Source organism: Vanellus vanellus (genome assembly GCF_965231255.1).
Source record: "Vanellus vanellus genome assembly, chromosome: 6".
In the NCBI taxonomy this organism is placed as follows: Eukaryota; Metazoa; Chordata; class Aves; order Charadriiformes; family Charadriidae; genus Vanellus; species Vanellus vanellus.
In genome coordinates, this window is record NC_138911.1 from 28534146 (window position 1) to 28561142 (window position 26997).

Consider the following 26997-nt stretch of genomic DNA (forward strand, 5'->3'; position numbering starts at 1 on the left):
GGGGGAGCCACCCCAGGAGCGGGGCCGGCAGAGCGGGCAGGCAGCAGCTCAGGGCGAAGGGCTGAACACACAGGGCCGATTCCCAAGGGTCTCCCCCCCAGCGGGGACATGCCTGGAGGCTGGAGGAATAGCAGCTAAAAAAATGAGGCTGCGCTTTCCCACCCACCGCAGGTTTGCAGCGCTGGGTTGGCAACAGGTCTGGCAGCCCCAGCACAAACCCTGCCCCTGTTGAAGCTTGCCAGGGCTCCAAGCATAGCGAGGGGAATTAAAGGAGCAGCTTACACATGTTCTGCAGGCACAAGGGGGGGGGGGGAAACCCCCACATATCGAGGTCGCAGGTCTCTCCCAGAAGAGGCAGACCCACTCTTGCATCCAGCTGTGTCCCAGGAAGCAGGTTTCTCTCCCCTGCCTCTCTCCTTCCCATGCTTTGTCAGCTATGTCATAAACCCATACAGGTCGTGCTGTGCACTTCTGTGCATAGCATCAGTATTTTTTGGTCCCAAGGCCACTTCTGTACCTGAACAGGAGAACTTTTTGTATTCCCTGCATGCCCACCTTGCTCCTGGTTACTGTCTGGGACAGTCCTGGACAGGGTGGGTGGCACTGCTTTAGCAGGTCAAACTTTAAAGATACAGCCAATCCCATCAGCGTTTCTCAAACCACGGTGTTGACTGTCATTGAGGCAATGGTATTAGTTCTTGGCCAAGACCCAGGACGTCAGCTGCTCCTCCAGAGAAGAGCAAGCAGAGCCCTCCAAGGCACACAGCCCTGCTCTCCCTCAGGAGTCTTGATCTCCTGCCAGACAAACTCAAAAGAGATGTTACTCCTGGGCCAGCATGGAAACAAGCACACACCCACAGGGTCACTGCATACAGGTACCCCTGGGGCAGCCTCCTGATGGGGAGTGGGTGTCCCCTTTGCAGTTTGGATACACAGACTGTACTGTCTTACACGCAGGACCCGAGTCACCAGCATCCCTCAGGGTCTGGGGGAGCTTTGACACAACTCCATCTTAAAGCAAAACCACCCACTACCAAAACATGATTCTTCGACAGCATGGCTGTGGTTTGGCCTCTGACCTGGGACAGAAGGTAAGGTTGCCCCCTCCTCCTGCAGCCAGATCACCACCAGCAGGTCTCACCTCATGTTGGGAAGCCAAGCACCAAAAGCTCCCCCTGGTCATCAGGCCCTTCAGCCCAGCCCTGGCTCAGGCGAGCCTGGCAGGACACCCACTTTGGTCTTTCTGGCTGCGCTATGGCCGGTCAGATCTATCTGTTTATATGCAAGGTAGAGCCCATGGCCTCTGGGAGAGTGCTTACAGAGCGATGTGCATGTACACATCCCACAAAAGAGACTACACTTCTGTCCTAGCCTGTGTCTCTGCTCACATGGCACCCACTCTCTTTTTTGTCTCTTTCAAATTGCCCAGTTGACCATCAGGTTCACTTCAGAGCAACTGTTCTCAGCCTTAAGTTAAACCTGGGGAAAAGTTATGTGCTGAGAGAGGTTTTCCTACTTCTCTCCCCCGGCTGAACCAGCTGGTCCACACCAAGGTATTCCCTCTCCCCCTAGATGCAGCTGTGACACCAGACTAGCACTCTGCGCTCTTTCCATTGCCATCCTTCTCACTGCTCCAGTTTCCCCCTCTGCCCCAGTGGCCATGGCTCTGGCTCCATCCCTTCGTATCCAGATGTGCTTTCTACTTTCACACCTTCCAACCAGCCCCTTCTGAAGCCACCCCAGCTCCTTCTTTGTGCAGATGGAAGAGACGTGGGGGAAGGGAATTTCTCCAACCACCAGCACAGGGAGTGGGCAATCACTGCTAGAAATCCAAGTCTAGCCTGTTTCCATCCTTAGCCCCACCACCATCATTCCTTTGACAAGAACAGATGTTCCGGCCAGCACAGAGAAGGAATCTCAAACCCGACCTCTCCAGGTTTAGTTTACGTTATTACACTCTGGGTCGAGAAAGCCGGACCAAGTTTGCCATCATCCTGCCCCTTCACCTTTTAAAGGCACAGGATGCAATCTTCAAAAAGGTTTTTGTCCTGTAAGAGCCACTTCAAGCACTACAGTGTTACTTCCTGGAGCCCACGAGGTCTGTACCAGAGACAAGAGAACAACTCAGCAATAGCATGAACCTTGACCACACCCTCACTCCATTGGCCAACGCACTGCACACGTTGCCCTCCTTGTAGGCCAGACATGCTCTTTTACCTCCAGCACCTCTTTGAAACACCTTAACTTGCAGCTTCAAAAACCGTCTTTTGCATGTCAAACTTGCTTGAAAAATTAGGCTCCAAATTTTAAATGCTTATTCACACAAAATGTTCTACGATTGTGCCTTTTCTGGATATTTTGTAGTAATTACTTAGCTGGTGTTTGGCCTGGCACTATCTGAACATACCCAGCTGAGGCCAAAGCTCTAGCACCGCTGTTCTAGATCAGCCCCGTTGCCAAACTCCAATGAGAAATTCCATGGCTACTTGCGCTTCCTAAAGTCTTAAGAAGAAAAAAAACAAAACAAACCAAAAAACCTTACCTCATGTAATTCTCCAAAGACAAAAGAAGCTCCAGTAACTGGGTCGACCCAGGAGCACCGAGGAGGAAAGCATAATGCACAAGCAGAACTTGACTCCAACTGTGCCCTAGCTAGTTACTACACTACACATTGTGCTGCCATCCAGAGAGACTTGGACAGGCTGGAGATTTGGGCAGGGAATAACTTAATGAAATACAACAAGGGAAAGTGTAGGGTCCTACATCTGGGCAGAAACAACCCCATGTTCCACTATAGGATGGGGAGCTACCTGTTAGAGAGCAGTGTAGAGGAAAGGGACCTGGGGGTCCTGGTGGACAGCAGGATGACCATGAGCCAGCACTGTGCCCTTGTGGCCAAGAAGGCCAATGGCATCCTGGGCTGTATTAGAACGGGGGTGGTTAGCAGATCGAGAGAGGTCCTCCTTCCCCTCTACTCTGCCCTGGTGAGACCGCATCTGGAATATTGTGTCCAGTTCTGGGCCCCTCAGTTCAAGAAGGACAGAGAGCTGCTGGAGAGAGTCCAGCGTAGGGCAACTAAGATGATTAAGGGAGTGGAGCATCTCCCTTATGAGGAAAGACTGAGGGAGCTGGGTCTCTTTAGTTTGGAGAAGAGGAGACTGAGGGGTGATCTTATTAGCGTTTATAAATATATAAAGGGGGAATGTCATGAGGATGGAGCCAGGCTCTTCTCAGTAGCGACCAATGATAGGACAAGGGGTAATGGATTCAAGCTGGAACACAAGAGGTTCCACTTAAATTTGAGAAGAAACTTCTTCTCAGTGAGGGTGACAGAGCACTGGAACAGGCTGCCCAGGGAGGTTGTGGAGTCTCCTTCTCTGGAGACATTCAAAACTCGCCTGGACACCTTCCTGTGCAACCTCATCTAGGTGTTCCTGCTCCGACAGGGGGATTGGACTAGATGATCTTTTGAGGTCCCTTCCAATCCCTAGCATACTGTGATACACTGCTAAATCATGGTGTAGTTAGTTTTGGTTCATGACTTAGCTGAAGAATTGCAAGAGAAAAGGCTGAGTCACTGACAGAAGACCCACGTTGAACAATGTGAACATTGTCCATAGCTCTACAGCACTTCTCTGTCTCAGCACCCACGCTCTCAGTCACAAGGAGCCTCCACACCACCCTGGGGAACATCCAGAAAGACACTACTCTCACAGCATCACACCCAAACTGCTCTCCCTTCCCAGGCAAAGAGCCTACTCTATGCCTCCTTTGGGGGTGCTGGTACCAGGTCAGACATTGCCACCCAAGCCCACAGAAAACAGCTGTTATTGCAGGAAATGGAAATCCTCAAACTGGCACCTGTTTCATGATGCTTCCTTCGTTATCTCAGCCTCCAGCAATCCTCTGCTCCTTCCTGAAACAAAGATGGTATCTTCACTAATGGTTATCAATAGATTTTTCCTTTCCCATGAACTGATCAAGCCTTTTTGAACTCAGTCAGACACCCATAATTTTGGAAGAGCTTGCGCCAAAAACATCTATGTAAGGAAGATGCAGCCTTGCTGAATATGCCATCTTGTAGTTTAATCAAACATACTCCACTTCTTCATGGAGTTTTACCCACCTTTAACATTTCAACTGAGAAAGAGATCAGTGGATGAATCCCAGCCTACTGAAAGGTTTCTTGCAGCAAGTTTTTCCCTCACCTTCGGCTGGCCTTGTGTTTCTCTCTGCCCTTCCCAGTTCTACTACCTGAACTGCAGCTCTTCCAGGTGACACCATCCCCCATCACAGGCACTGACAGGAATCGTGCAAATGTGATCTCCCCCTCACCCACAAAGCCTCCAAAGAGATCACAGGAGATTTTGCTTGCCCTCCCCTTGGCTCCTTACCCCCATGGATCCGTTCCCCAAAATGCTACTTACCAAATGAAATAATGTGGACGACAGCAAAGAGAGGGTTAAAGACATTTATATATATATATAAAAAAGTCATATTTACAGACCATTGCCTAAGCATGAAACTCTCCAAATGACAGAAGTTACAATTTCTGTAACCTAAGTGTACAAAGTGCATGTCTTTCCCCTTTCTTCCCTCTGCAGCAGAAGATGGGGGGGAGGTCTCTCTTTCCTTATAACTTTCTACCTTCAAGACAGTGGGAGTAAGGTCTGGGTCAGACTGAAGGAGACAAAACCTGTTGACTACTGGGTTATCCACCAAGCAGACTCTATGAATAGCAGTTCAGAAGAAAGCGAGGGCAGGAAAAGTGACTCTTGTTTACCTGGTTAGTCTGCCTAATGGATTCCCTTGGGAAAAGGAATCTAGGGTCAATGCCCCATGGAGATGAGTGGGAAGGAAAGGTTATACAGCTACTCAATAAATTAACTCACAGACTCAATTCAACCACTCCAGGTTGCCCCAACACATTTCAGTCCATTTCTATTTGCAGCCCCATTGCTCTGGGTTCAAACATAGGCTCCAAAACTGAATCAAATTACCCCAGTCAGAGTGGGAGACAACTCCTGTGCTCCCCAAGCCATTAGTTGCACAAGCTTCACATATCGGTGAAGGTGCCACACTATCGGTACCAGGTGGGGATGAAAGGTTTTGGACACCAAAGGAAAACAGTGCCAACAGCAGCCCATTGCACAGGATTAGCTACTTGATCTAATCCCTCTTGAAAATTGCCAAAAGAGGCTCTTCTACAGTGCTACCCTCCCAAGGGTGGTAGTGCTGCAGAAGTGGGAAGGCAAGCAGAGGTGCTCTCCCAGCACCGTGTTGAAATGATAGGTAATGGGAGCAGGCCAAGGAGTGTGTGGTTAAAAGCCAGGAAAGCTACACAACTGTCCTGCTAGACTACAAAGCACTAGCATGAATGCAAATGGCAAGAAGAAACAGCGTGCAGGGTATGAGGTACAGGAGTACACTGTGTAGAAACTCAAAACACAGATGCTACTACAGGAAAGAGCAAACATCCACAGAGAACGGACAACGGACTGAGCCCAAGGAAGACTCTCCAAGTTGCTGATGTGTAATACACCCCCTAACAGTATGAGGCACTCCGCAGGCTATACACCAGACACCACCACAGCGCGCTCACTCAGGGGAGAAAATGGTGTAGAGTGCAGGGCCAAGGTGTAGCCCCCTTATTGTTTGGGCCAGCAAGCTTCTGGGAGACTGCTTTACTCACATCAAGGCATGATCTTATTCTCTGAAGAATTTTTTGTTCTCTCCGAGTCCCTCTCCCCCGATGCAGCAGTGAGCTTCTTCTGCAGGGGAAGTTTTAAGTGCTTTTCAAGTGTATAGACAGTTTACATCTCTCTGTTCTTGTGCTACAGTTGTCCTTCATTTTGTTTCCATCCCACATGGCTACCACCTTGATTTACTCAGAAAGCATTTATAACCCCATCAGTCTAGCCTAACAAAATAAATACTGAGATTTTCCTGTTCTCTTGTAGGATGGGTACTCTATTTTTGACATTGTAGCAGCTTCCTTCTCAATTCTTTCTATAATTTGAACTAATCAGCGCACCTCACCACCTAGTACTAGTGATGAGAAAGGATGTTTACGCTTTGAGACACGCAGATGCTGCTCCCTACATCAATGCATCAAGTCATATGCATTGATCTGTTGTCAGACAAGAAAGATACACCTGGGAGTGAGGGAGAGAACAAGCTGACAGAAGCCTCTTGCCCCCCTTAGATGTGGGCAGATTTTGGCCATGGATGAGAAGAGACATATTTGGCTCTCTGGAGACCAGAAAGCCAAATATTCCCAAGCACAAGTAATGCAGTGCCCTTTTGTGGCAGCTATTGGAATTACACATTTATACGAGACCCCAGATTTTCTGTTGCAGATCACAAGTTCCATTCCCTCTGTGGCAGCAGTCCCTACTCCTCTGGTCACCTCTTCAGCACTCTCACTCTTCACTTGCAAGGTGCTTGTTGCTGGCTGTAGGAGAAAGCAAAAGAGAGAATTTGCCTTGACCTCCCCCTCATACTGAAAAGTTGCCAGAACATGTGACCAGCTCCTTCCCTCACGGGAACTGGAGCATATTGGGCAGATGACTCGACTCCAGCCCGTACCCTCACCGCATCTCCAAATCCACCTACAAAAACACTCTGTGGAAGGAGAAACAACCTCACTAGAGCAAACCCAGGAACAACTGTGCTTCTCTGATTGTTCTAGTAACAGGGTACTGCTCTCTGCTGGACAACTGAGTTAACAGCTTGTCAAGCAAGAGCAAAACAACCAGAGGGCAGACCACTGCCAAATTACAAGGCTATGAAACTACAGTTAGGAGCCATCTCCCTCCACAAGGAAGTCCATTTTGTTCATTAAAATGCAGGAAGCAAGGAAGATTGAGTCTTGCTAGCTTCCAGAACAAGGTAGTTTAGGCCAGATCACACTAGGGACTACTCACAATCATAAACTCTTGCCAGGGATCTCTGGAGCAGGGAGACCTGTCACTTTGGCTCGTTTGTACAGTTCTTCAGTGCACAGCTCCTCTGCTCCCTCATGTTTGCGCTTTGGAGAAGCCTGGTCTGCTTGCGACAGCCTCATCGCTGTAGAGGAAGAAGAGTGATTGCAATGTTCCCCTTGTCTTCAGATCTCTTCACAAATACACCCTAGCCTAACGTGCTACAGAGCTGGGAGAAAGAAGAATATGCAGTGCCCAAGGCACAGAGAGATGCTGCCACAGCCTCCTTGAAAACTTTTGAAAAAAACTTTGTTAAAAGCAAAATAATTAAGTCTCCCAGAACAAAAAAAAAAGGTATTCTCTGATGGTGGACTGCTTAGTTATACCTGATTAGCCCTTAAGTGGCTGCATATGATCCCATACAGGCTATAAAAGATTTACTTCTTCAGCCCTTTTAGGAATGAAGGCTCACTGGGGACTTCTGAAGAAAGCCTAAAGGAAGATAAATATCATCTATGTTTTCCTAGCTACACATCCTCTTCTTATTAGAAAAGGATCTGTCTCTCTCCTGCCTGTAGCCTTTAAGTCAACATGAAACCAACTCAGAAGCACACAAATAGCTCCAACCCACCTGTACTGGTGCTGCAGCCCTGCCCTGAAGCTGAGTCTGCAACTGGGCCACTGAGATCTTCCACACATGAAGGGACTGATGCCAGTAAACCTAGAGAGAGGCACGAGGATCACAGTTAAGAAACAAAACACACCTGAGGCAGGAGAAGCCTTTGCACAAGGAAATACCTTAATGATCACCAACCAGCACATTCATATCCCAAAGCAGGATGAGTTCAGAGCTGTGCTGAACCACAGACAGGCACTGTGATCTAACAGCATATTTCTTTAGGACACCCTGCCTAGTTTTTTTCCAAAGTGAAGACTGGACCACTGGTGGCATATGGATGGTGCCATGCCATCAGCAGCTCTCAAAACTAATCAAATCCCAGTCTTACCTGTCCAACAGCTCAACGAAGCTCTCCCTAGAAACTGACTGAGCAGATTTGGCAGGGACTGCTTCCTCTCGCAAGGACTGGCTAGAAAGTCAGCTGCTATCTATTTTAAACCATGAACCCTACTCCCAGCATTTTATCTCCTATTAAAGACAAAATCTTTTGCAATTATTGGTACTTACAGAGCCCCCTGTAGCGCGACAGCTGCTGGTAAATCTGCTTCATGCGTTCGATGTTCAGTCGGCTGGTCTCTGCATGGTTCACCATAGGTTTGGGGTAATCCACCCCAATGATGCACTTGGCTGCCTTCTGCACAGACTCTGGGGCATTCCATGGTTCGTAGATATATCGTGAGGGGAAGCCCTTTAGTTTGGGCAGATACCTCCTGCAACACAAGCAAAAAGATACACAACCACCACTGCAGCAACACGGTATTCACAATGCACAGAAAGCACCATGCACCCATCAGCTACTGAATGACTTAGGCTCACAGATCAAGTTCCAGTCACATCACTTACTTAACGTAGTCACCACTGGGGTCTGTGCGACGTCCAAAGCCCACGGGGCAGTAACAGTGGAAGAACTGCTGGAAGAATGCACTGCATGAAAGCCACATCCAGCTGCCTGCATTTACGCTGAAATCTGCATCCAGCAACAGTTCGTCAAATACCTGCAGCAATTGGAAGAAAAGGCAGTGAGAGTTTCCCCAGGCAGGACTTTGTGGCAGGAAGACCCAAGATGCCATTTCAAATGGCAGGCACTGAGCTGTGAGAACAGCTCCTAGAAACCACAGCAGCAGCAAAGAGGTGATCTGCTGGCTGAAGCCAGTTGGCTAGTCAATATGTCTCACTTCCTGATGCATTCACACAGGGAGGCACCGTCTGCTCACGCTGATAAAGTGCTGGGTTATCTCTCACGCAGCTACAGACTAAATCACTACTCAGTGTTGCAGCAAGCCTTGGGTATCGATCCTAACCTGGGAGGCATAACAAGTGCAAAGCACCAACTGTGGGAAGCAGGCCGATGCTGCACAGAACAAGCACCAAAGCAAGAAGGAAGAACCCCTCTGAAGGTCCCAGAGCACACTGGCACTGAGAGGCAGATAGGTTTCAGCAGTAACTTGCTCACATCCATGCAGATGCTGTGCTTTTAGCATCTGATCCTACGATGCACTTTCAGCTATGGTGCGCTTTGTCAGCTTTGTGACATGATGCCCATGCCTCTACTTTTTGTGTAGGGCAATATGTACACCAGATATGTTCAAGCTGTCTGTCCCTTCAGATGGCCCAAGAGGAGGGTCTTTTACCTCTTTCCTTGAGAGACTCTAGACTCAGATTTCACAGTCATGGAGCGTTCCCTGACCGGCACGGTGATGAATTATACAATAAGGAAAAAGGTCCAGTTATAAAGTGACATTGAACTTGCAGAGAAAACAGAGGGACTGAGAGAACTTTTACGAAAAAAAAAAAAAAAAAAAAAAAGCCCCCAAACCCCAGTCTGTATTTACCAGTGGGTCCCATTAACATTTAGTTATGGTTACTGGAAAGTCTTCATACTGTCATAGCCTCATGGTAGAAGTCAGAAAGAAGTCGGACTGTTGGCAGGCCAAGAGCCTGCTAGTGAATCCCTTCTCCCACACAACTTTTACTTGCAAAGCAAAAGCCATACCTGTGTGCCCATCCTTGCAGTGAGTGCCAGGGAGACTGTTTTCCTTATGGCCTCCTGCAAGCCTCTGGAAATGCCAGACTCACCCTGACTCCTGACTCCCAGCTGATCCAGAGGTCACCCCTGGTCAGGAAGCAGGCCACCGCGTGCCTGGCCAGATGGTGGATCCATCCTTCCTGTCTCAGTTGGGTCATGATTGCATCGATCCAAGGGAAGCCTGTCTTGCCCTCTGCCCACTTTGCCAAGGCTTCAGGGTTCCTGTCCCAGGGGATTTGGATGCAGATGGGGTTCCCCTCCATACGATCAAACTTGGGGTTGTTTGTAGCTGCTGTGTAGAAAAACTCCCGCCACAGAAGCTGTCCATACAGAGAGAGGGGTGGTGTGCTGTTCCGCTTTACCTGTGGAGGAAAAAACAAGGGTATTCACAAGCAGGGGAAGACTGGCTTCATTAAGCCGAGCTGTAAGCCACCCATGCATTTATACACAATTCCCAAGTCAGTTACTGACAACTGCCATAAAGGAGATCAGTTCCAGATCATCCTTCACCGGAAACCCCAGGTAGTAATGTTAGTGCTGCTTTTAGCTCACTTGGTACACTGATAAGAAACTCAAATGACCCCAAACTAACCCCGAAAAGCTCTACATGGCTCATGACACATGAGTGCAGGTTGAAGAACAGGGTGCCGGCAGATTTAAGGTTTGCTTGCCTATATAACAGGAAAAATCACTTTTTCTCATCCCAGAATCTCTTCCTGTAGTAGCAACAAACTTAGCCCATCAGTCAAACGCAAGGGAGGCAACAGTAACTTTTGCAGCTGTTCTGGCACACTTGCCTGGGAACCAGCATCATGCTATGCTCACAACCAGCTTGCTCTCCAGATGAACCTTTTGTCTTACCTTCTTATACAGCTCCCAGAGACGATAGTAAAACAAGCGGCAGGACAAGCAGCCAAAACGCAGGTAGGGACTGAGTCCTGTAGGGCTGGCCAGCAATGAATTGGCGTTCATCCTTGGTCTTTCGTAATTTGCAACCCATGCCTAGACATATTCAGGAGAAATGAGCCAAAAAAACCCAAATTTGTGGGACACTGCTAAGGGCAGGCCTCCGTGCAGGTGGTGAGACCACTCGACTCTGACAGCAGAGTCTCTTCTATTCACCTCCAGCCACCAGAGAGAGAGGCCTCAAGTGGGCAATCCCAACCCCCACACCCTATTCAAGAATTGCAAAACTTTCACTCCAGGATTTAAAGCAGTTAATCATGTTGGCCACAAAAAGGACTGAATTTGCTTTGCGTGCAGGAGCTAATAACCCTGGGAGCTCCTAGCAAGCTAGCGCAATTATTGTTGTTTATGTCCAGGTACATCTATCACTGTTCACATACTAAACAAGAACACTGGGCAAATTCAGACCTTTTTGTGGAGTATTATGTTGACAGTTTATTCCCCCTTCAGCACAAGAATTTATGCTTTGATCTCTACAACTGCCACTGAGATATTCAGCATTAAAAAGATACAAACTGGTTAAAAATGAGTCATGCCTCTGCAGCCGGGTTATCTTTCATTACTCTGAAATTGTTCTCCTTGTGCACTATAATCAAGAACACATGCCACACAGAAAAGATTTGAGTATTTCAGCAAGGGTCTCAAGGAATGTCAGCCAGTGAGACACCATATGAAGAGGCTGATGTACAAGGGGAAGGCATTCTTTTACGAGCACATGCTCACACCAATACCTGAGCTAAAGACAAAACGAAATGGTGTGGAGTGTGCAGGAGGGACCGAGCAACTTAGAATGAGAGTTTCCAAGTTTGGACTCCTCTAAAGGAAACTAAGGAGTACAAACAAGGAAGAGAATACTATATGCTTCAAACAGCAGCATAATTAATATATAGCTCTACTTCTTTGGGTCTGAGGAAGCCCAGGAGCTCCCTGCTCCACACACAACCCAAGATCACAGGAGTACTCCAACAATACCAAACACCCCTTCCAGAGGTGAACGCTGTGACCGCTGCTAGGAAGAACAGCGAAACAGAGCAATGCCCAACACTCAACATATGTTCATGTGGAGGCACGGCCTGCAGGAGTCACCATTTAAGTAACAGGGGTTACCTTTCTTTCCAAGTGTTTATCCAGCCGTGCCAAGGCTTCCGTCTCCCCTCCTTGCCAAACTGCAGGGGCAAGACCATCCGTAGGAAAGCCTGAGGGAAAGAACTTTGTAAGATTTGAAGCCACGCCTAGACAAAAAGTATAACTGGGATTAAGCATTAATAACAGCAAGATGCTGCTGCTTTAGTCCTACAGCAGGTAAACCATGTGGAAACACAGGGAAAGCCTGCTCATGACACAAGGGCCTCTCCCCACAATACTTCAGGCAGCCTTCTGGGGACTTTTCCCCATCATTCATATGCCAGCACTCTCTCTTGTGTGTCAGCACTACCCACAGGGCTCTGCTCCAAAGGCCAGAGCAGCTGGCAAAGGAACATCTGCTTCACTGCTCTGCCTTACAAAATACCTTGCCGTATACACCAGCAGCTCACCAGAGAGCTTGGCTGCTCCTTGTAAGGCTCCTATTCTGTTGAAAGTGGGTGCTGGGGAAGGCACTGGATTAGTGCCAAAGAACTGGTGCAAAAGGGGAAGTAATCATGCAGTTACCCTGCATTGCTCTGGGCTGACAGAGGAGCCTCCCCTGGCAGCAAGCAGAACAGTGTAAGGTTGCAGGCAGTCTCGCATTAGGCCAGACAACAAAGGCAGCAGACCTACCCAGGACTGAAACCCTTAGGATACTCCTGTTGTGAAGTCATCCACTTTTACATGACTGCAGAAACTTTGCCTTAAGGGACAAGGCCATACTCCTGTAAAGTTGGTATGGAGCCTCCAGTCACACATACACAGACAGTATTCTGCATTAATCCTTTCTTCCCTTGCATTTACATTCACTTCCCTGATGTAGGCCTTGCATTCCTCATGCCTCAGCTCTCTGTTCATCCTCCTTCTCCAAGAAACGTACAGGTATAACAGGATGAGTGAAAGAAGTTTCTGTAATATCTTTTGTCTTGCTAAGCTCCCAAATTGGTGCTGCTTGGCAATAACTGAATGAAATGATCCAAGCCTGGTACACAGTTAGTTTACCTCTTTAGGTCTGTTACACAATGTGTCAGAGACAGCAGTAGGAGGAAAGCAGCTGGTGAGGACATGACACTGATACAGTGGTTACATACTCAGTATAGCAGAGAACATAAGGACAGATGCAGAGCATTTCAGAGCAATGCTAAAGGGGACACTGTGCATCAACAGCAGTGCACAGGAGAGCAGTCTATTTCCACAAGGTCCAGAACTCGCTGAAAACATTAGACTGCTTCTATGGCTAGAGGCAGCCCAGGTACGATAAGAAAGCTAGAGTTGTCCTGGGCACATGCCAGCCATCAGAAACGGTTTCACTTGATCCTGTTTCAGCTGACAGTTAACCCTTACCTTCACTCTCAACACATACCCAACTCTTCCAGGGACGGGACCCCATACACATCATCATGGTTCTCCTGGATGTCCACTTTACACGTTTCCATCTGCTGGCTCGTTATGGTGCTCACTGGCTTCTTTGGGAGCTCCATACGGCTGATGATGGCCTGGAAGCGCTTGTAGGTGAGGGGTGGCTTGTGGCCATTCAGCTCAATTATTCTGGAGACAAAATAAACACGGTGAAACAACACAGCCTCACTACCACAGAAGAAACAAGGAAGTGACAGCCAAACTGTATCCCACTACCTCTTCTCAGGGTAGTCTTTCACTTTGGATACAGAAATCCTTAAAGATCTACCTTCCACTTGATGCATCCCTCAAAGGATTATTAAAAACAAGCAAACAAAATCCCAAAACACACCAGAAAACAACCCCCCACTTACTAATTCATCTCCATGGGGAAAAAACCAAAACAGCTCCAGCTGAATCAGGCTTCGCATCACATCTCTCTCCCAGAGCTCATCAGACCCCTGTATAAAAATCTCAATCTCATTACTGCCTTTCTGTCTCCCCAAGATGGCAAATCCCAGACCTGCATCTGTTCCCCTGACACCGTGTGATATCCTAACCTGATTCTGACCTTACTTCCTCCCTGTCCGACACAAAAAGTCCCAGTCCGTCAGTGACCCCTCCTCCACCTATCTCGGATGAGACAAATCCCAGTTTGCGTCATTCCTCTCTCCCGTGATTAGGGAAATCACCATCCTCCCCCACACCATAAGGTCACGAGTAGACTTGCCTCATGTTATTCACCTGTGTCAGATCATGCTACAGAAAAGACAGTCATGGTTCCCCATTCCTCTACTTCACTAAGCATCCACAGCCTGCTAGGGCCATGCAGTCTTATTTTTCCTGGGACAGAGAGGTTTGAGAGGCCCCCTGGGCAAGGTAAGCTTCCCCAGGATGAAAGCTGCCATTTCTAACCCCCCCTCCTGCAGGGAGAGGAAGGGGTTAACAGCAAAGCAGACAGCACAGGGATCGCCAGCATTACATAAAGTTGAGGCAGCCAACCCCATAGCTCACACAGGAGCAGCAGCAGAGCAGCCTTCCCCACCCATTACAGTCAACAGCTTATGCAAGGGGCTGGGCTTAAAGCCGAGTGTTTCGGCGGACGCCATGTGCCTTCCCCTCTTCCCCCCCCGAACCCGCACGTGTAGCGAGGAGGAGCGACATGCCGGCCCGGGGCCTTCCCCACCCCCGAGCCCTCCCTCACATGTGTTCCGCGCTGACCCGGCTCCCCCGGCTGCCGAGCACTGGCAACGTGGGACGCCGACCCCGCGCTGCCCGCCCGCCTCCATCGGGGCCAGGCAGCGGCCGGGAGCCCCGGCCTCCTACACACCGCCAGCCGGGGAAGGGGGTGCCTTCAGGGCCGGCAGCACGGTTGCAAAGGTTAAAAATGAAGCCTCCTGCGGTTTCCTCCCGGTTTTACCGTTTCGGAGTTGTAAACACTGGGAGGAAGAGACATTAATGAGCAGGAGGGGGGGGGCAATCGGGATGCGTGGGGAGTGCAGAACACTGGGCGTTTTTAATGCGAGGCTACAGACGATCGCGCACTTCCAAGCCAGTGCCCTGAGGGGACCCTTGCAGGCAACACATTCTGTCCCCTACCTTCATACCAGAAAGCACCTCCTCTGCTTACATGCACGCGTTTTTTGGCCGGCCCAGAGACGGTAAGAGAACACGAACTCTGATGAGCATGACCCACCACAACCTTCTCTGGGGCTTGCTCTGAGCAGTGGGGTCCCCTCAAAAGCCCATCAAGTTCACCAAGATCCCCAGGAAATCAGCACTGCCACTGGAAAAGAAGCGAGGCATTTCCAATGACAGCACTCTGGAGAAGCTCCCTTGTTTCCAGAGTAGTTCAGTGCTTGGAAGCAAAACGTGACAAAGCTGTACCGTGTTTGCCCTGAGGTGCTTGGGATGGGGGCGGGGAAGCCACTTCTTTAACACTGACTCTTTTTTTCAGTCCTCTTCCACAGATCTGCTGAGGCTGCAGCTCAGTCTGAGATCCACAGTTACACCGTGTCCCAGATCACAGCTACAACTCCTGTGAACAGACAGCTACTTGGAGCAAATCACTGGGACTCGCAGGGGGATGCCAGCAACATCCTCAAGAATGTGAATACAAGTGAAGTTACCTAGTACAGCTTCTAAATTCCTAAGATGACAGTTATTGGATCTGGGACAAGGATCTCTAAGACACTATGACAATTTGCACATTTCACAGCACCTGACACCGGCATTATGCAAGAAAATTTGAACCTTTCACAATAGTGCTGTTCAGCCTTCTGTACAAAGATTTGTCCAGGAAGCCCCCCCAAGCAGGAGTCCTTTCCTCCCTCCTACTGACCTTCTAACCCAAGCAGTACAATCTCACAGGACTTTTCCCGATGGCAGAAAAAGAACCGTCCCCAGGTTTTAATACTCCCGTTTCATCCGTCTCCCCCAGTGCAACTCTCAGACTACACGTGGCATTTATTCTTCTAGGTTTTTTTTTTTTTTTTTTGAAACAGAACAGAGAAGAGCAGAATCCCTGTACTCATCATACAAAACCTAACCTTTCTGGTGTTAGCGAACACACGTAAAAACAGCTGTGCTACCAGACTAGCAATGCCCAGTGCTACCTGAATGCCAGAAGTTACGAGAGTCTTTTTGACTGTCAGTTACACAGTCACCACTTTACCTCAAGAAAGCAGGCAACCAAAACCTGATCAAAACATAATTCTGGTGCTGCTGGGATTTTAAGTTATCCTACAGTCAGTCACCTGTGACAGCAGAGTGTCTGCAGACTTTGAATGCACACCCCCACAGGTGTCAGCTTCTGACTCACACCTCCACAGCAGTGCCCCAGCAGGATAGCTACCAGGCTAGGGAAGGCTGGTCACCTCAAAAAACTGACACCACACGCAGCTCGCTTGCAAGTGACAGGGCCTGGTTCTGTTGAGGGACTGAATGTGCTCCCCCTTCTTCCTCGCGCGAGGAAGAGCTGGCTGCCAGCACTGCAATGCACCCCCATGACCAATTCACACAGACTAGTTATCTTCGCCAGCTTATGCAATTGCTCTGATCTAAATCCTCACTCCAAAGAGCTCATGAAGGGCTATGTGTACACAAGACAAGGGGTATTTCTGCAGATTCAGAGAGGAGATGGAGAGATAACCAACAGATATTCCACACAACAGGTGTTGGACAAAGGATGAACAATTCAACTTCCGCAGAATCACAGATACGAACATACGGAAGATGAAGAATTGACTTGATGACAGGTTAAGTATCAGCGCAGGGGGAAAACACTTGACACCAGAGCACCATGCAAGACAGACATGGATAACAAGATCTGGCAGGCAGAAGTTTGACTTAACAGTCTTAGACGGAAATAAACCACTTTTTTGGCATAGTGTAATTATGAATTGCCAAACCACCAAGGTATGCACGCTTCCCCAGTGCCTGGTTCCTTTAAGTTAGTACGTGCTCCTATTAAAGAGCATTTAACTATCATTTCAGCCTTAGGCTAAAATATTTGAAGAAAAGCTGCTCCTGATGCATGCTACAAGCATACAAGCTCACACTGTTCTTTTCTGACCTAAACGACTCCCCCTGAATAACCCAGGCCTGCTCGGGATTACGGAAACCACAATGCTGACCATCAGCAAGCAGACTAGAGAGGATTTAGAGCCTAAGGAGAAGAAAACAGGCAGATCCAGAGAAGGGACAAAACAACCCGTCAGATGGAAGTTGTCAGACAGAATAATTGTCAAGTAAAGGCTTTGAGCTGGTCAAGATGATACCCAAGAGATTATCTTTTCTGTCTGACTTCTACAATCTGAACATCGCTAATCTTGACTGGGAATTCCTAGATTTTCTTAGAAGTATTCTCCAGCACTGACGCTGATGTTCTGTAGCTCTCTCCTTGCTTTGGTGGAGAGGAGGAGAAAGATGGTCTGATAATCACACAGCTTTGCTGGCAGTGACAACAAGGAGAATACTGTAGTCTTCCTACTGGGTAGAACTGGTGAAATTCACAAGTTAACTGAAGAGGCTCATTGTAAATGTTTAAGCTAGTGGTGGTGGTACTGGGACTACACTACAGGGGACAAGAGAAGGACTGCTAGAATCATTTATGTAGAAGTGAAAGATTAGTCTAATTTGTTCAAAACCAGGCCTGACAATCCTGTTGGAAACTTGACTGAAGACAGATGAGAAGCAGGGCACTACCACCAGGTTACTAATAATGCAGGAAAAACAGTAGGCTGAACAGAGGGACAACACATGAGTTAAAAGACTGGGTAGCACGACTGGAGGGCAATATATACTGAGAGGCTTCCAGGAGAAATACAGTATTAGAACTGTATTACCACCTGCCGAGAAATCTCAGAGATGCCAAGAACCAGGAAATGTCAGAGTAACTGGAGACTTCAACTGCCTCCACACAGCCTGGGTAGCTGTCACACCCCATTGCCTGCCAAAAAACAATTTTCTAGTTGTCATAAATGACTGCTCCATGTAACAATTAATCAGGAAGCCACAAGGAAAGACAACTCATTATTTGGTCTTAGGCAGTGCTAAGGTATAGCTGAAAATATTACTTATCACTTGCCTGCTCTAACCGTGACTTTGGCATGCATCAATTTAACTTCCTTCCAGAAGCAAAAATACCATAATGGCTTTTATTTCAAGAAGAGAAATGCACAAAAATAAGGAAGCGTGCTAAGCAAAAAGAACAAGCTGAGACATAAAACACTGACAGGCAACACAGGGATGATTTGAAGATGACAATGGGGAAAAAATTCAACAAATGCACACAAACCATCAAAAAAGATTTCAGAGAGATCACAAAAGTCAAACAATTAAATAACAGCGTCATCAAAGATAATAGAAGGCAAAATCCTTCAGAATAATGAAAGCCAAATAAAGACAGAAAACCCCCAAACTGGTAGGTTAAAAGCCACAAAAGCAGCCTCCTTGACCTCCCAACTCAAATGAAAGTTTGAAAAACCTTTAAAAAAACAACCCCAAACATAAATAATAATAATTAAAAAAATCCCTTTACAGACACTCCAGGATATTTATAGGGCCAAGAGGTGATCAAGTCATAAAAAAACCTCAGAGACTGTAACACCACAGCAAAAATCTATGCATTTAGTTTTATACATGTATTCACTATGGAGGTATTAAGGGAGGCTATCAGTCTGAATCTCTTTAAGGAAATGTACCAGGAGATGTCACAGACTGGGAGGTAAGGAAGAAACACCAAAGTCAAAACTATGTTTAAGTAGCAACAGCTTGCCAGGCCCAGCAAGCATTCACCCAGGAGTTGTAAACGACATCGAGAAATACCCAAACTAATAGATGCTGCATGTAACACTTGCCTTAAAACTGTCTGCATACTATGAGGAAAAAAAAAAAAAGCAAATATGACTCTCCAGATTTAAAAAGCATTTCAAGGTCATTACAGGGATGACAGAATAGAAAGTCCAATATGTGCATTAGGCAGATGAGTAGAAAATACTAATGGAATCGGTGAATGCATGGGTATATGCAATATGCTGGAGGGTTAATTTGGCTTTGGTAAAGGGAAGATGTGCCTCAAAATCTATTAGTGACATTTCAGCCTGGGGCAAGGGGGATTCAGTTGATATGTTCTACCTGGATTTTCAGAAGTCATTGGACTAGATCCCTCACTGAAAATTTTTAAAGAAACCAAGATAAATTGGGAAAAAGGAAAAGGTCCTCGCAGACAGAAAATTCTTTGAGATACAGGATAAAGTAGGAATCCATTTTTCCAACAGAAGGAGAAATCCTACACAGAGCTGAGCTAGGGCTTGTGCTGCTCAACATTATTCATAAATTATCTGGGAAAGGACAGAAAAGAACATGATGATAAGGTTGACTAACACAAGAAGCTATCTGGGAAAGCTAAAAATGAAAGGCAACTTAAAAACTTCCCTGTACACCACATGACCAGCTGACAAAAATATCAGATGAAATGCAGTGTTAGTCATGTTGTTTCTCCATATGCATGGCTATGCAATCTTAACTTACATAGTATCAGCCTCTCAAATAACTATGACCAGTCTGGTAGGAAGCCCCAAGACATCGATTTAGTGTTTAGCAGCACTCAGAAAAAGCAAAAAGAATGCTAGCAACTATTAGGAGAAGATGACAAACATTTCCACACAGCATGTGCTAACTGCAAAGCTCCTTCCCATAGGAAATTATGGATGCCAAAGATTTACAGGAGGAAATCTATATTCAGTATTACTGGCACAAGTCATGAAAAAAAAAAAAAAAGCAAGCAACCTGTAAGTATGGTACTGAAAAATGGTTGAAGTCAAGCATACCTTAGAGTCTCCGAAATACTGTCTCCAGTGTTTAAGGAGATCATATACATATGGAGATTATATATAAAGTAAATATATAAAACTTAACATAAAGGCAAGGCTCTCCCATAGCAAATACACAACAAAGATAAGGCATTCAGGTTTTAGAATAAGGTAAGTTTGCCCAAATCTACCTTGTTCTACTTCTTCCAGCTGTCCTGGCACGTCCATCAGTATAAAATCCCTGCCTTCATAACCTGTTTGAGACAACAGCTCAACTATCTTTATTACAATGAAAAAAAAAAAAGCAGTCCATGCAGTGAGGACATGCTCAAGGAGAGCAATCAATAGGACACAGCTGAGCAACTTAAATGATCATCACGTACAGTTTAATAAGCTTGAGGCAACACCTTTCTGTACATTCACGTCACTGTCAGCACTTTGGCGTGCTCTAATCAAAAGTGTGAGCGTGCAGAGTAATCCTGTTGACACCTTCTAGGCTCACACAGGATGACAGCGATCAACGTATAGCGATCAACGTAATGGAGGAGACTGAAGTCTTCCCAGACATGACAATCCCAGCCTAGCCATCGAAGCACCTCTGCCCTTGCTCTCCCCGTACCTGTCCAGGTCATAGAGGGTGTGGGAGTTCTCTATCACCACCTCCACACCAGCCTCCTTGGCCAGTTTGACAATAGCTGCATCTCTCTCCTTACCAAACGGCTCCGAGTCGTATTCAAAGGTGAGGCGAGTGACTCCCCATTCCTGCAAGAAACACAGTACACACAACTGTCAAACAGAAGACTCTTTCTAACCAGCACAATTACAAATGAGGATGTCAGTCTTCCCCTGGCCAGTGTTAAGTCCTGGAAGCTTAGAGAGGGGTCCTGTGAGGAGCAGCAGTCTAGAGTCGAAATAACCAAAGAATCAACAATTTTATCAGCTCTAGCAAACATCGCGTATGCAAATTCATATATATCAGGCTTAAAACATGTAAGATGAGGTTTGAGTTCTTCTCTATTAATGTTATTAGGTTACAGCTCAGTCTCCAAGACTAACACCACCTTGTTTTGTTGCACATGCTGTCCAAAAGTAACTCTACCAGCCTGTTCCAGCATTTGCAGAGAAAGCATTTCAGAGAACTCTTTCAATACAAGTTCTGCTCAAAATACCATGTTTTTATGTGGAGACCATGATTAAGTAAAACCAATACACTCTAATTGTTTTCTAATGTCTTTTTAAAGCCATCGCATAATAGAGGGCCAATGTTCAACCTAAAGAGCAAAAAACAGGCTAGAGGCAAACACAGGACAAAGGACAGCAACCAAGTGAACCTTTCTGGGCAACATAGTAGAGTGTGATACTGCAATTCAGATTTAAATTTAAGTCCTGCCTTTGGGGACTTATTTCACAGTAGTCATGCCATACACCTATTCTGGATCTTCACACCTTTAATAGATGCCTCACAGATTACATGGAATAGGCCTTATGAAATAGCATTCAGCCTCTTCCAGGCTTTTCCAGAGCACAGTTTGCTCTCAAAGACTATGGCCTAGTTTTCCTCAGAAAATGAATCCTATGAGAAGAGGTTTAATGGTTTCCACAGCGACCCTCCCGAGACATCCATCAAGCAGAGCAGCAGCCCACAGATTTGTTTAGCAAACACTTTAGTCAAACACAGTCAGAAATCTATAGAGACACTTAAAAAAAACCCTCACACAACTAAGATGTGATCCACATTCACCAAGTGAGACAGTCTAAGTCACTTCTCTATATACAGGACAGTCTTTTCCGCCTTGGAACCAGAAACAAAGTACAAAGAACAGATGTGATTAGTTCACTAGAGACCATTAAAAATAATGCCAAAGACGGGGAAGGGAATTTAGAAGCAGAAAACAACTGTACAAGACCCCTTATTTTCTAAACTTTCAGGTCCAATCCTAAAGTTAATATTAGGAAGGACAGAGAACTAAACCAGTTATGTACCACTGAATGTACATCTCAGAGAGGTCCTCCACTCCATTTACAAAATAAGAACATGTCAGCATTCATAACTCAGAGCACAAATTCCAGCCCCTACCCTGCTCCTATGTGATTTAACAGCTTCATTTCAAACTTTTCTTTCTCTTACAAGAAAGACTAGAAGGCTTGGAAAAGATGGCTTTGGTCTTGAAGAAACAGACATGACTGCCTTGAAAGAAAGGAATGGAATAAGAAAAAACACAAAAACCCAAAACCATTTAAGACTAGCTAACAGATATCTTAGGTAAGAATACAAAACTTCAAATTCAGGTATTTCCTATAGTTTTGAGAAGCCCACCATTCTACATGCTACAGTAGCACACAGAAAGTAGAGCACAACCAACCACAAAACAGTAAACTGTATGACAATAAATTGTTGCAGATGTGCAAAAGAGAAGTCATGACAGACTTGTCTCTTAGTATTTAGCCTACAGCAAAGAAAAACTGTAGGGAAAAAGCCCCAAAACACACTAAAGGAATTGCAAGCGAACTTCAGTGAACAAATGACATGCTTTTCTTTGATAGAAGAGGTAAAATTACAGAGGAAGTGAGAAAAAAACTCTGCAAAGGTTAACGCAGAGCTAGTAAGTACACTTTTCCTTATGATATTGATGCATAATAGTGCCTTTGCAGCGACTATTATCAACAACATATCTCAACTACTGGCAGCAAGAGCAGAAATTATATTAAGTCTAAGTGTTGCATTACCACATGTGACATAACTCTCCTCTTCACAACATCTGACAGCAAGGCATGAGCTGCTTCTAATTCACTGTTCAGAGCAGCAGCTCCTGAGAGGCCTTAATTCCCATGGAAGCTGTATTTTTCCATATAATAGCATAAACACCTCCCCCCACCCCCTGCACATTCTTTTCAGTTCTGTTACAGCACATTTAAGATATTCATCAATTCACCTGCCCAGGCAAAACAGACTGTAGCAAAACAGAAGTCTGGCTGATTCCATCTCTCAAACCTCAAACCCTGCCAACTACTTTTTGTTCTTTGACCAAAGCAGCCATTTTTATCCAACAAAGTTCTAATTATCCTGTGAATACCTTGAACTAAAATAAGAGCATGGACAACTGCTACTAGCCAGAGCTTATTTGCAGATCAAAAGATAAAAATAACCCAGACTCTGAAAAGGCTAAAAGTGGCACATAGTTTGTGTCATGTGTTAAGATGCAGAAGCCAAAACAAATATCAGTGCTCCTTCTGACTTGCATAGTCCGATTCCCCTCACCATTACTGCCCTCCTCCAGAAAATACACACCAGAACCATTTACAGCAGGAGGTTATAGATTCAAATTTACCTCTCCTTCTCAGCAGTTGCTCTATAGCAGCTTTGGGGACAGTAATACTGTCAATCATATGTAAGGTACAGCCCACATGACAAACCCAAGGCAAACCCCATAAGACTATTGTGAACCATGTTTTTTTACTTTAGCTTTGTCACTCTAGCAAAGACACCATCAAAACCCTTCAAAGACAGTGGGAAATACAATCTTAGAGCAGGACAGAGAAGAATGATACTGCTTGAGGAACCTTGATATTCAAGGAAATGCTCTTGCCATCCCTGTCTCTCTCACAATCTGCAGCACTGATATATCACTTTAGAAATGGATCGCACTAATCCATCATCGACCACCAAGGTCACTGCATATTCCACCATCCTAACTCATAGAGCAGCAGGAAGCTTGGACCCAAGGTGTATTCTGCTGCTGAGCAGACTGAACTGCTGCCTTGAACAGAAGGAAGGTCAGCTAACATAAAAGCTTCCGAGTTTTGAAATTTTATCACAAAGCCCTATTTGCAATTCACATACAGATCAATATGCTTTTTCAGTTGTCTGTAAAAGTGTACAGTCATAGCAGTGTTCCTGAGTAAAAGCTGCATGAATAAAATGGCCAGTAAGGAAGCAGCTCTAAACACATAAAGTCATCAGCATGTTACAGTGCAACCCTGTGAGACCTGACTTACAGAAATAAAGGCAAAGACCACCATTCAAAAAGAGAAGCTCAAACACCCCGGTACTAGGTTACACCCTACTACTAAATTTCTTTGCCAGTCTGAGTTCAAGAGTGTATCTGGCTCACAAGCTGGCCCTTAGGTATAGTAGTTAGTTAACTGTAGTTAATGATAAGAGTGTGTTATAGTGAAGAATTAGTTGTAATTAAATAGAAGCTGAGGGGATCTCCAAAAACTAGCAAATCATTAGTGAGTGAAACCAAGGATAGCACTGGGACATCAGTTTTTCTTCACCATGCTCCAGAAAATTACTTTATTTTCTCTTACTTTAAAGAGTCTTGGGAAGACATCTGTTGGCTGCCCTCGCACGACAAACAAGCGAGAGTTGAGTTTCCTTAAACTGTTGTCCAGATCTTCCAGAGACTGCAGCAGAAATCTGCAGAGAAGAAACAAGAGCAGTTAGTGTCAGTCAGTCTGGTTACAGCTAAAAGACAAATGAGGAGAATTTGCATGGAACTCCAGCAAACATACATCACCAAATCAAACTGAAAGTTAGGATAAGAAACAACACAAGAATTTGTATTCATCCCTGGTCTGCCTACCAACTGCTATGAGACTGCAGCACCAGCCAGCTCCCAGCCATTCATATGCACGTTCTGCTTGTCCAGATGCAAGAGGTTTCTAGGATTTTCTTCTTCCTGCAACCCCCTTCCCATCTTCTCTCTCAGGCTGGCAGCACACCCCTGCCAGCTGCTCTCTCTCACATTACGACATGGTGAAAAGCATAAACCATATAATTCACTACAGTATATTCTTTCATGAGTTTGGGGGCAGGAAAGATTTTGCATATGATGTAGAAAGATGTTGATACACTACTTCAAGGAAAGTAACGAATTACTACAAGAATTGTGCAAGTTTTACAGTTCTGGTTACAAACAGGCAATGCCACAGGAGAGAACTGTACACTCCTAGCTCATCAGTAGCTAGGAGAGACTGAGCAGTAAGATCTCCCAAGGCAAGAATTATCTGTATTTGGAATAGTTGCGAACAGAACTGCAATTTATCTTCCACCATGAAGATGCAAAGATAAGAGCATGCAAAGACATTCATCTATTCCCTCCCACCCAAGACCGTAAAAAAGCATTTAAGTACTTTTTGCATTTAATAGTGTGTCTTACTGATTCCCCACTATTAAAAAACATTAAATGTATCATCTTTACTTTCACAGCTACCCCTGTCACCCTCACCTACATTGTAACTTCACTTTGTTTTGGCTAACTCTGCAAAAGACACCAGCTTTAAAACTTTAATGTCTTTGACAGCAGGCAGCACGGCTGGCAAACTTTCAACCCTTCGTAAGTGAGCCTGCCATCCTCTACCTCTCCTTCATTCCTACACGCCCACTCTGCAGCATGACCTGCAAGACATGAGTATCTGCATCAGCTGCCTTAAGACCAGATGCAGCTAATAGGAAAGCTAAGCTACAATTGCCCTGCAAACTATGTACTTCCTCTATCCTCAACTGCACTGCCCATAATGCAAACTGAAAACAAGCTTCCTCTGCACTTCCCAAGTGAGAAAGAGACTTGGGGTTGATGGAAAGAAGTGCCCGGTATCACAGTACAGAAGACCAGAACCAGGTCCAGGTAAACTAAACAAACCATGCCCCTACCTCCAGCCCACTTTCCATCTATTAAATAAGCGTATCAACTTTCCAACGTGTTCTAAAAATTAAACAAGTGTTAGTCCTACATGACTCACACATGCTGTGCAGGTAAATAATAAGGGATTTTCAACATGGTAAATTTCTGGAAGCTAGGTAAAACACAAGCACTTGCTTTTGGAGCACAGAACTCCGAATACAAGTGATTGCATAAAAAAAAAAAAAAAAAAATAGCAAAACAAAGTTAAGGTTCCTAATGGGAACCAATGGAACTCCAGTAAATATAAGTAAACTGCTAATACATTTTTGCCTAACAGCCAGTGGTGCTAATTTCTGATATCTACAGTAGGTACACGCATCCAAGAAAACATTCTTTTTAAAAACTTCATCTGCTCATATATTCCATGACTACAACATAAATCAAACCACTACCTGCCTCCTCCCTCTGCAATGTTGGTGGAAACAAACAAGGATTAAATGGATCAGGAATTAATCTTTTGGGGGCACTGCTTTGGTTCTTCCAAATGAGGACGGTTCGCAACAACAGCAGCACATGAAAGGCATTTCTGTCTGCTGCTGCCTGAAGAAAGTCTGGTCTATGAAAGGATCTCTTCAGGCTCCTAAAATACTAAGCAGTAACACAATCCACAATTTTCTGTAATTTGAACACCTACATTGTGGTCATTTCTGCACATTTACAATGTTTAAGCCATCCTCGGATATGGGTTCTAGAAATGCTTAGAAATCACTCACACTATCCCATTCCTCTGAGATGAAGCTGAGCAAGCAGAGGCAATCGGCTACAACTACGGTTTCCCTAACCTTACACACACAACCCTATGGTATTTCAAAGAGCACTTAAAGGATTTTTAGCCAGATGGCTGTCCTGTCTAGAACCCCCTTGATGAGGTAGTGCGAGGGCAAGGGGAAATCTGCTTCACTTGTACGTGGGGAAATCTTGCAGAGAAGGATCTCTACCTGGATTTGGTTTCCAAATGGTTAGGCAGCTGAGACCTGACAGAATAGCATTATGTAATGTTACCGGCTACCAGTACATAAGGTCTTCCTCTCTGCACAGACACGACTCACCCCACACATTCTCCTATTTGTAGAGGGGGGGGGAAACCCAAACAAGCTTCATCGCCACCTTCCTATCAGCAGCCAAACTGTATTTCCGTAAAAATTTGGGGGATGGGAAGATGGCAGGCGTGTGCACATGCCTACGCACACTAGGCAGCCGAAGGGCAGAGGGAAGGCGTGGTGCGGTCACGCAGCTCTGAAGGTTCTTTGCGCTTGTCTCTGAATTCAGGAAAAAGCGTTCCTAAAGCAAAACGCCCATCGGCGGCTGCTGCTGGTCTCAAGCATTCAGCCAGCTTGCCAAGAGAAACTCTAATGACATTACATAAAGTTGAAGGCACCCTCCCACACAGTCAGGCAACGCCGCTGTGAAAACCGTGGCGAGGCCAACCGGGGAAGACAACCTCTCTCCTGCAGGCAGAGGACCGGGAAGAGCAATACATGGACGGGGCCGCAGAAGGCAGCGTGTGCCTCTCCCGTTCCTGCAGCAGCCTGACCGACACGGCCCAGCACCTAAAACCCTCCCCACCGCCGGACCCACCGCTCCTGCCCACACCCGGCGCGTCCCGACCCCCTCGGGCCCACCCGCGGCCTGAGGGCCCGGCGCCTCCTCAGCCCCACTCACCGCCAACGGTTGATGCCCACGGCGGAGGAGGCGGCGAACCAAGGGTCCAGGATATAGATGCAACGGAGGGACGAGGCGTCCCGCAGCGCTTCCTGCAGCGCCGGGTTGTCGTGGAGACGCAGCCCGCGGCGGAACCAATGCACCGAGCGGCAAAGGGCCGGAGCCGGGCCCAGGGCGACCGCCGCCATCGTCGCCGCCAAATGCCGCCGCGGCCCCC

General features: G+C 46.3%; 1 protein-coding gene across 1 annotated transcript; it reads right to left on the reverse strand.

Annotated features, from left to right (window-relative positions):
• Positions 1-4457: 4457 nt before the first annotated feature.
• Positions 4458-26982, reverse strand: CRY2 (cryptochrome circadian regulator 2). The gene is made up of 12 exons (XM_082484871.1): positions 26781-26982; positions 23743-23851; positions 20051-20193; positions 13083-13267; positions 11702-11790; positions 10490-10630; positions 9679-9990; positions 8446-8597; positions 8110-8312; positions 7555-7644; positions 6927-7068; positions 4458-6454 (listed from the first exon to the last, which is right to left on the reverse strand). The coding sequence occupies exons 1-11, from the start codon at positions 26966-26968 to the stop codon at positions 6929-6931; spliced, it is 1752 nt and encodes a 583-aa protein (XP_082340997.1). The 5' UTR covers positions 26969-26982; the 3' UTR covers positions 4458-6454; positions 6927-6928.
• Between the last annotated feature and the right edge of the window lie 15 nt (positions 26983-26997).

Excerpts from the sequence above, each read along its gene's own strand:
- CRY2 (XM_082484871.1), bottom strand. The coding sequence starts at position 26,968 with ATGGCGGCGGTCGCCCTGGGCCCGGCTCCGGCCCTTTGCCGCTCGGTG. Across the intron at positions 20,194-23,742 it reads TCTTCCCAAGACTCTTTAAA|GAATGGGGAGTCACTCGCCT; the intron begins GTAAGAGAAAAT and ends TGTTTCTTGCAG. Across the intron at positions 7,645-8,109 it reads GTCGCGCTACAGGGGGCTCT|GTTTACTGGCATCAGTCCCT; the intron begins GTAAGTACCAAT and ends GCCTCTCTCTAG.